The 10,376-nt window shown below is 40.4% G+C and overlaps 1 protein-coding gene across 2 annotated transcripts; it reads right to left on the reverse strand.

Moving 5' to 3' along the window:
• Nucleotides 1–2,330: 2,330 nt before the first annotated feature.
• On the reverse strand, nt 2,331–10,376 carry ttpa (tocopherol (alpha) transfer protein). Of its 2 annotated transcripts, none has more exons than XM_034556501.1 (5): nt 10,041–10,376; nt 6,928–7,081; nt 6,006–6,112; nt 4,818–4,928; nt 2,331–4,707 (listed from the first exon to the last, which is right to left on the reverse strand). In XM_034556501.1, the coding sequence occupies exons 1-5, from the start codon at nt 10,371–10,373 to the stop codon at nt 4,459–4,461; spliced, it is 954 nt and encodes a 317-aa protein (XP_034412392.1). In that variant the 5' UTR covers nt 10,374–10,376; the 3' UTR covers nt 2,331–4,458. The 2 variants fall into 2 exon arrangements, with proteins under 2 accessions (XP_034412392.1, XP_034412391.1); XM_034556500.1 differs by having other exon boundaries at nt 5,919–6,112.

A 10,376-nucleotide genomic window follows, 5' to 3' on the forward strand; every position in this document is an offset into this window, starting at 1 on the left:
GTGGAGGAGACGTGGCATCAAGTGGAGGAGACGTGGCATCAAGTGCAGGAGACGTGGCTTCAAGTGCAGGAGACGTGGCTTCAAGTGCAGGAGACGTGGCTTCAAGTGCAGGAGACGTGGCTTCAAGTGGAGGAGACGTGGCATCAAGTGCAGGAGACGTGGCTTCAAGTGCAGGAGACGTGGCTTCAAGTGGAGGAGACATGGCTTCAAGTGGAGGAGACATTGCATCAGGAGACATTTTGCCGACCGAGCTTTTGCAGACCGTCCTCGACGTTTTGGAAGAAAAGACCCCAGAAGTGAAATGTGGAAGTACTTGGTCAGTGAAGGAAAGCCCACTGACTCACAGACAGTGAAGGAAAGCCCACTGACGTACAGATGGTGAAGGAAGGTGGATATAGTATCAATATGGTAATTATTTCCTGCTGCTAAGAATGGCCAATAAGTGTCCACAGGTCAGCAGGGTCTGTAGGAGCCAAAGTGTCTTCAGCATGGTTTCTGTGTCTAATGATTAACCGTTTGGCTGTGCTGTTCAAACACAGAAAGGTTGCATTTCACCTATTTCAGGATGTGTGTATGTATGGTAGATGGTGTAATGTCAGCCCAACACTATTGCAATGTCTTCTTAAGGGGAACTTAGTGGTTGGAGAGATGATGTAAGATCTGTTTCTACATTTGACACCTGATGGAGACACATGACTTTCAGTCTGTTGACAGGTCTCGTCAACAACACACGGCTTCCTAAGTAAGTTTGGCAGGTCGAGAAAAATATGAATCAGAACATTTGTGAATCGCACAAAAGTCTAAATGAGTTGGGGGAAGTTTGTGTGAACCTCTTACTGCACATCGACTACAATCTTCAACTCGAGGTCCATGTTCCGTTGTCCCGGTTTCAGCAGAGTTTAGACTGAGCCTATAAATCTCACTCTGCAAAAGTCGACTTGACAACAGCCAGGGCCAGGGGAGCACATGGTTCACACACTTCACTTTTGATCTGACTCAGAGAATGAGCAGTGGAGAAAAAAAGGCTTATTGCTCTTTTTGTTTATCTTTTCAACAGTGAACTCTCGTCGTACTACACTGTAGACAGACCCCAGGCATTTGCAGTGCTGAGTGGATCATGTTAACTAGACTGAGCAGATCAACATGTTGACTGACCTGCTAACACTGATCAAAGGTCTGTGCAGGGACAGTGCACCAAGAGAGAAACAGAGAGGAGACTAAGAAAAGCTTATGAACGTCAACTTTAAGGCTTTATACAGATGCATTACTGAGGGGTTTAGACTTGTGACTTAATCAGTGGTGGAAGATGTATTAAGATATTTGACTGAAGTAAAGGTTAGTACCACAATTTGAAAACAAATATACTATGGGATTATGATTTTTGTTATAGTAATATGTAAACTGAATCTTAATGTTTTATTTGTTTTATAGCTGGTCCTCTTGCTGCATTATAATGCCACTGCTGGCTGCAGTAAAGCCAATTCGAATTAGTTTATACATCGTTATATTCTTTACTCTATAAACAAGCATTGTATTTAATATGCTTGTTACGACCCGGCTCAAAGGCTGCAACATGAAGGGAGACCAGAGGAGTAAAAAGCAAAAAATAGACATTTATTTAAAGAATACCACAACTAACTTAAAAAATAAATAAAAATAAGCAGCAGTGTCTGCATCAGGAGAGCAGCCAGCCAGAAAAGGAGACGACCAGAATCCATGACCAGGTGTTGTCTTTAGAGCCGGCACTCCCACCAGGCTCGGTGTGGCTCCTCAGCTGACTTTGCACAGCCTGAAAGACAAAAACAGCCAACAGGACACAGACCCCTCATGGAAGGGAGGGGTCATCCCAATGCTCATGTGCAAAGTGAACAGTTAGTGCAGCTGCCAAATAAAAAAAAATGAAGAGAAGAAAAAACCAAGTCTGCAGCCTTTTCAGCTAATTATTTTGGTGCAGTGACACTGTTTTGGTTCATTGTTTCCTGCAGACACACCCTGCTGTTTTGAGCAGACAAGTGAGTGCAGATATCAATTTGCTACACAATGGAAAATAATTACATTTGATGTAAAATACACCATGATAAGATCTGCATATATTTAAGTTATTTTCACATTTTGACCAACATATTTAGACATTGTATGAACATGTCACAAGTTAGATTTAAACCTCATCTGTCCCTGAACATGCCCTCTATTTGATATATATATATATATATATATATATATATATATATATATATATATATATATATATATAATTTATTGTATTTATGTGTGAGCCTCAAACACAATGCTCCATGAAACAGGTACATAACTTGAAATGGACATGAAAGTGAATTTGAGTATGTGCACAATGGCCATTTATTTTTCAAATTAAAACAATTACTTTATTCATATTGTACACACCACATTATTTAACATTGTAAAGTGTGTTACCACATGAGAACATTAAAAGCTGAGCTTTTGTGTTTTCTTTTTCTTGATGTAACTTTAAAGTCAATTCAGTTGAATGGGTTTAGAAAAGCCCAGACACCTAAGAAATACATATATTCTTTTATAAATGGAAACTTAAATAAATAAACATTCTGTTATTATGGACCTATTGTAGGTTTTGCATAAATTAATACAAATAATTATTTATTTTTTTACAACACCTGGGTATGGGATCTGTGCAAGAACATTGGTCAAAGGCTGGCTAGTTAGCTAGCTAATGTTAGCCCGCTAATTGCACCATATTTTCATGATTCACTGGTGACAGAAAATGAGTGTTAACAGCATGTTGGTGGCCGGCGGCAGCCCTGGGTCCCTGCTCCCCGCTGCTAGACCACATACTAACAGTCAATTCATCAAATTCAGCACCCCATATTGCTATTTTCCGAGCTACTGTAGCTGTCATATTTGTTGACACTGCATAAAGCTTAGTCATACAGAAGTGGGCGTGGTTTAATCTCTCAGCCCCATGGTTTTATCTGAAAGTTACACTTTAACAAAGAGTACTGGATGGATTGGTTTGGCTGGCTGATAAGCTGAATGGATGGAGTGATGAGTTGGAGGGAAGTCAGGGTTCATGGTGACATGAAAGCACACTGTTGTGGAAACCATTTGGCTTGCAGGTATTTCTGCAAAGCATCACACTCTCACAGTGGTGCTGAGATTGAGTTCACAGGATTTTACAGCAAGATGATGGTTTGTTTCTTGGTCCTCTGGTTAAAGGTTGTACCCTTCAGCTGCTATACAAATCTCCTCCTAACATTCCATCACTGAGGTCCACTGGACAAATGGCTGTTGGGTATTAATGTCTACCTATAAAACAACTAAAAGGTGTCTTTGCAAGTGGATATGAACCCTTACTTTTAGTCTCAGTTGGCTAAATTAAGCTGAACCAACTAGTCTAATTTAAATACATGCATTAAAAAGGTATAAATTACATTAAGAATGTTGTATTGTGGGAAATACATGCTTTATAAGTAGACGGACATCACTTCCATATTTGTGCTTTAAATTCAGAGCTGGAATCAGCTTCGTAATAAAAAAACGAGAGTGAAGCCAGTAGCGTGGCTCTTTCCAAGGTAGAAAATGGAAGTTAAAAGAAAATGTAAAAACAACAATTTGTTGTTTTAGGGGGAGTTGCATGTTGCAACTGTTTCTTTACAAATAACGCTACAACATAATTAGTACACTTACAATCTGTTTTTTTCTTTTTCTTTTTGACATACAGAGCCAAGTTAGCAGTTTTCTCCTATTTCCAGTCTTCAACCTAAGTTCAGCTAACGACATCCTGCTTCAGTCAAACCTTAAAGCACGGACATGAAATTGACATATATTTCTTCATGTCACTCTTGGAAAGAAAGCAAATATGTGTATTTCAATTAGACTTTGACGATAATAAATGTCTCCCTTTTGTCAAATTTCAATAAGCAGTGTAACCAGGAAGACAGTGAACAGAGAAAGCTCACTCGATGCAGCCAACATCTTGCACCGTGAGTATTTACGAGTTAAGGCCACAAAAATGGCTGCCAGAGAGTGTTTGGTTGTTTTAAAACCAAAGTCAAAATATAGCAGTGTACTAAACAATGGGGTCCTGTCACACACACACACACACACACACACACACACACACACACACACACACACACACACACACACACGACTACACTCAGGAGTGAACAAGTATTAGTTATTCATCTCTTATTTTTATTTAATTCATTATTTTTATTTAATCATTTATGTATATCATCTATTCATGATTATTATCCTTATTTTTCTTTTAGTGAGCACCATTTGATGTGTTGTTCTTTCTGTGTGTTGTACACTGTATCTGAATATCATGTGTACCAAGACCATAGAGCTGAAAAATGCACAAAGAAAGTAACTGAAATGCATGTTATGTTGTAAAAAAACTAAATACAAATTGAATACAGCAGTGTGTATGTGTGATCTGAAGGGCCAACATTCTAGACATTATCCCTCGAAGAGTGGTTCAGTCTCCCCTTCTTCTGAAATCAAGGCGTCTTCAGGAGTAATAGTGATGTCACCTGTTGGGTGAGTGGCAATCTGCTGCAGGAGCTTCTCTGACTGAAGCAGCTGATTGGTCCAGCCCTGACAGGCCCCCTCTATGCTAGGCCCCTCCCCTCCATATTCTGGAGGTAAGACGGGCGGTGAGAAGAAGTCGCTTAAAGTGTCGTGGAAATCAGCACCATGCATATGGATCTAGAGTAGGAAGAGATGGACTTGATCTTCAAAAGAATGTTTCAAGGCACGTTGTAAAGAGAGTCTAAGGACAGAGATGGGTATCGTTGTGTGATAAACAGGCTGCTGACCCTCTGCTTGATCTTATCTGGCAGGAAGAGACGAATCATGGCGAAGACTGGCCGGAAGAACATTGGCTCGTTAACCAGATGGATTCCTCTAACTTTCAGTGGAAAGGAGTCCTGAACATGCAAAACACACACAAACAAGGACAGGTGTAAAAAGACATTAAGCAAGTGCACTTTGTGGAAATGACCCTTGGATGTTTATATTCATCCGGTTTTAGTCAATCAGTAACATGATAGAATCTCCACACAATCAGATGAGGTTATGATTATGCAGAGCTAAGTATTTGTTGGTTATTCTGCTAATAACAAATGACCAAAAGGTGGGAAAAATAAGGTTTCAGTAAATGGACAAATTCATGGTCCTGGAGCACCTGGGGAATAAAAGCCTGACTACAGGATTGCTCGGCCCTCTCTCTCTCCAGCTCATGCCTGGTTAGGTCTTCCTTGGTTCTCGCTGACAGCTCCCCACACAGCCTCGGAGCCGGGTTGTGACACATATAACCTCAAAGGTTTGTGTCAACTAAAAATCCTATCTGCCAAACAGATTCATCTGCTTTTGATTGATTAGGGCAAAATAAGCTCCCAAATAGAACATTATTGAAATGCTCTTCTTTCTTATCAACTTATTTCCTCTTCCATTCTATCCATATATATATATATATATATATATATATATATATATATATATATATATATATATATATTTAGGCAAATCTAAAAGCTACATACTGCATTAATGGAGCCACTGTGCAACAAATACATGCACATCCATGTTTTAAAGAAAGAAGTAGTCAGACTTTAATGGTGTGTTGTTTCAGTGTTCCTTACATGTGAATGGAAAGTCAAAATGACATCCAAGTGTCCCTCCTGTGGTATAACATGCAGTGGTGATGTGGTTCGTACCTTTTTTGATACAGCCCGTTATATAGTGTCTTGCTATAATAGCGTAATGCTATATCTTTTTCATAGCATTACGAATGTTACTATTGATGAGGACCCATGTAAAGCATAGCACCATGGCATATGAAGAGTTAAGTGTCCAGTGTTATAGGACATAGTAGAAGTAGTATTTAAATCCAACCTGAAGCAACATTTTAGTCCTACCGAAAGTACAGAGGATATCTTTCTGGCAAGGGAAGGGTTAATCTGCAGGGCGTGGCCTAAACTCCATCCCTGCAGGTCAAATATGACCTTTAGACCCCGCCTCTGCGTCTCCGTCTCAGTGGAGATGATCTCTGATGTTATCAGGCTGACTCTGAACACCTGGAAGGCCGTCCAGTGTTTTGGGTTCCACTGCCCTGCAGACAGAGAAGACAGGCGGTTTCTCTACGTTCAGCCTTTTAGGTGCGGTGCATGATGTTATGCAATATGACATTTGTTAAAAAAAATAAAACCGCACCTTCGCTTTTGGAAAAATACAAAAAGGATGTTTTATTCCCACCTGGACTTGTAGCTCTGCCATTTCTACTCTTTCAGCTATGAGTCACTCCCACAGTGGGTTTGGAGATGTTGCATTTACTTTGATAGTCGGTTCTGTTTAGAAGACTATCGCACATTATCATACACTATTTCTTTTGTAAAGCTTCACAGCATCTCAAAATATATTCCAGGCTACACTCAAAACATTCAGGGCTTAATGCCAGTAGACTCTTGATGATGTGAAATTAATTGTGCCTCATTCTACAAAGTCGCCATTCCCACACTGGATTCAGATTGCCTACCTAAGCATGGGGGAGTCACAGGAAACGATGCATACATGTAATCCCCAGCCTCACTATTACTCCCTTTAGCAAAACCTTTTTATTATTTTCATATTTAAGACAGACGTACACAAATGTGAACCTATCCTTTAAAGCTCAGTTGCTGTTCCAACAGTAACCACAGGTGTTGCCATCTCAAGCAGGACTGAGGTCTTAAGGATTACAGCATAAAGTAATTTTGTCTTGTCTCATGGGACAGTGGCATTTTGTTTAGGCCATTGTCTACGGCGAAGATGTAAAGCATAGTAAAAACAGGCATGAAGAGAAAATAGACCAGTTCTATGTAACATTATATCAATGTCTTAATTATCAAACGATTTATGATCAACATTAACACACACACTCATACTAACCAATTCTGTAGATGAGCACCCTGCTGCCAGTGTGGTCCCGCTGCGGAAGGACGGCATGGTACGTGGTGTTGAGGAGGCCAATCACCGAGGAGGGAGACAGGCAGGTGCTAATCTCAGGACTCTCCCTCCGCCACCGCTGGTAGTTCAGTAAGAGCTGCAGGACACATGAAACATGTACTCTTTGTAAATACTCTTTCTGATGGAGATTAAACAGAAAATAAAGCCCAGGCTATTAGGTTGTAATGAAGGGAGTTACTTGTGCTTTCACTATGGTCAGCACCTGTCCAACACTGGTGTCCGCTCCCCCACTCTCATCTTAAGAGCAAATCCAAACCTGTATTTGTGTGGTAAAGGTCAGAGTCCCTTTGTGCATGTGTATCAGTGATACAGACTGCTGAGCTCAGATCAGGCCATTCTTTTCATCTGCAGACTTCACAGTCATACATGCTTTTATCTCATCTAGAGTCAATTATTGCAACACACTTTATTCTGGTATCAGCAAGCAGAATAACCAAAGACTGCAGTTGATACAAAACGCTGCTCCCAGGGTTTTAACATCACCACTTCACATTAATTTATTCATTCATCAGGCCATATGTCTTAGTTAGTTTATTATATATTCCAAAAACATACAAGAAGTCCCTCATAATCTGTCTTTGATTGTAGTTTACGCTGGGAAGAAACACAGCCATCTCATTCATTTTAATGACACCACCCCATTGTCACAGGGTCCCCTTGCCAACATGTTGTATTGGCTTACCTTCAGCCCCATGTAAATATAATTGGCAAAGTCTTCTTAAGTATCAAAAGGTAAAAATACCAACACAGCAGAATGGCCCATGGCTGTTTTACTATTTAAGCCTATCGATTGTTAGATGATAATCATCACTGTTTGAGAGGCATACTACTATTGTAGCGGGTCAATTGGAGCTAATTTTATAGGTATTTTATTTAGGTTCATCATTGGCGATATATCATGGGATGTTGTGGAAAAATTGTATGACAAGAAGAAATGTAGGAGGAGGCTTCAGGTGGCAGAATGTTAAGATAAGAAAGAAAACCTTGATAATGTCTGACAATGACTACAAACATTGTTTCATCTCCTCCCTGGTATTGTGATCGTACATCCCCCCGTATTGTGATCATACATCATTCTGAATGACGCTGCCATTTGCTCTGCATACATCCTGTACCAAGATCTTCTCTGATATTATATATCTGATATTTATTATAGTAAGCTTACAGAACAACTGCAGCTCATTGAGTTTATTATATTACTCAGGTAGATACCTGAGGTGAAGAACAAATCAAACTGTCAGAAGGATCAGACAGAAATTCAAATGTTCTTTTCCTTTATCTTACTCTGTGTGTTGCTTGACAGCATCATAGAACTAGAGCTAATTTTACGAAATTGAATTTTGACATTTGTAATCGTAAATCAACTAAGTGCTGTTCAGCAGATTCTTTAGGTCACTAATTAAAGTTAGCAGACTCCCACTTCTGGTATGCAAATGAGTAACGCATGAGTGCCACAACTCTAACACTCAAAAGCAAAACAAAAGCAAAATAACTTGTTGAAAAAACGCTTTAGTTAAATACAGATATGGATGCACTGCTTTCTCGCGGTAGGATGCCGTTCATTCGCGGGTCACAAAATCAACATGCATTGTGGGAGATGGAGTCTATGGTCACTGTAAAGCAGCATGTACTTACATTTTAAATTGCAGGCCCAAAAACCTATTTTCTTTGCCAAATATTAGTTGCGTTTTGCACAGATATAACTTTGTTTCCATTGTTCTAACAAAGTGATTGCACTTTTTTTTGTCTGATGGAGCAATCGGGTTTACTTGAGTGATTCATGACACTTCAAGTGATTGCAATTTTCTTTATTCTATTATGTACAGATGAAGGTGTCACAACAAATTATTTCAATAAAGATTCAGCCTAGACCATTTTGTTGGGGCATGAACATTTTTCTTCCTCTGAAGTGGAGAGGGACAGAAAAAGTTGATGATCATCCTTGAAGTGTTTTTTTTCTGTGTTCCATCTTCAATAACTTTTAACTAGTAACATATATACTGATATCTAAACATCCGGACAAATCTCACGAGTGTTACCTTTATTAAAACACCAACATTATTTGAATAGCCCTCGTGGTTGAGGAGATAAACTCTTTTTAGTATGGGTATGCAATTTTTTTGCAATTTTCGTGGAAAAAAAACCGCTCCGGTTTAAAAGGAAGACAATCATATGCCTTTCAAGCTCTCACGGGCCACATAAAATGATGTGGTGGGCCTTGAGTTTGACGCCTATGACCTAATTGGATTATTGGGGTTTTGGGGATCTTCTGTCATGTCTTTTGTTCTTGTGATAGTAATGAGTAATGACGATGTTATCAACCCGTGTATCAGCTGTTATTTGAGGTTTAAGAGAGCTGATACTATAGTTAACCAAACCGTATAAACTGCAAAGCTTACCTCTTATTACAATTGAACTCCCCTTACGTTTCCTCCTGTAATTGTGAAGACGATTCCACTAGTGGAGGTTGAAGCCTTGTTGAGCTGTTCACCTGTTGGGTTCTATACCTAGAAAATACAGCTGTCCAATGTTTGGGAGCTGAACAAGTTTACATTACCAGTAAAAGTTGTGCTTAATACGTATTATCATAAAAATACATAATGTACTTTAAAGTAATCAATACAATGTTTCATATACGTGTTTTACTATTCTATAAACATACATTATGCTGCATGTGGATTCATATTGTTGCTCCATTAATGTGTATGTTGCATGGTAACCCTTTATATCCTGTTGGTTAGTTTGATCAGACTCTATAGGGTCACGACGTGACGAGGCTCCCCAGCTGAGAAGTTTGGGGAAGAGTATGAAGAAGGAGCATTTTGGAGATGCGTGGTTTCCCCGAGTATGAACCCCATCAGGAGTGTGGACCTCTGAGATGGAGCTCGAAGTAGAAGCATGAATAGCAGGACATAAGTGTGTTCCACCTCCTCACTGACCGAAGGACACGGTGAATGAGGTGGTGTGTGTGTGTGTGTGTGTGTGTGTGTGTGTGTGTGTGTGTGTGTGTGTGTGTGTGTGTGTGTGTGTGTTACCTTCAGAGAGAGCTCCTCGTCGAAGTCTCTGGCCCGCAGAAACTTGATGAGAAACGGAGCGGAGAAAGTCCTGACAGCGGACAGCTCGCGGGCCCGCAGCGCGCTCCGCCTTAAGCCGCTCACATACGGCCGCAGCGGCTCCGAGTCGTCCGGGAGTTCACTGAGCTGAGCCCCGTTCATGTCGCTCAAAGGTCCGGCTTCATGGCTCTGGCAGCGAGCTGCTGCTGCTGGAGAGAGGAAAGAGACGGACTGCAAATGGGCGGGGGGAAATATCTGTTTACAGTCACATCGTGGGGCCTTCCTCACGGGGCACGTCCCCATGACGTCACTCATTGA

This window comes from Cyclopterus lumpus, chromosome 17 (genome assembly GCF_009769545.1).
Source record: "Cyclopterus lumpus isolate fCycLum1 chromosome 17, fCycLum1.pri, whole genome shotgun sequence".
Taxonomy (NCBI): Eukaryota; Metazoa; Chordata; class Actinopteri; order Perciformes; family Cyclopteridae; genus Cyclopterus; species Cyclopterus lumpus.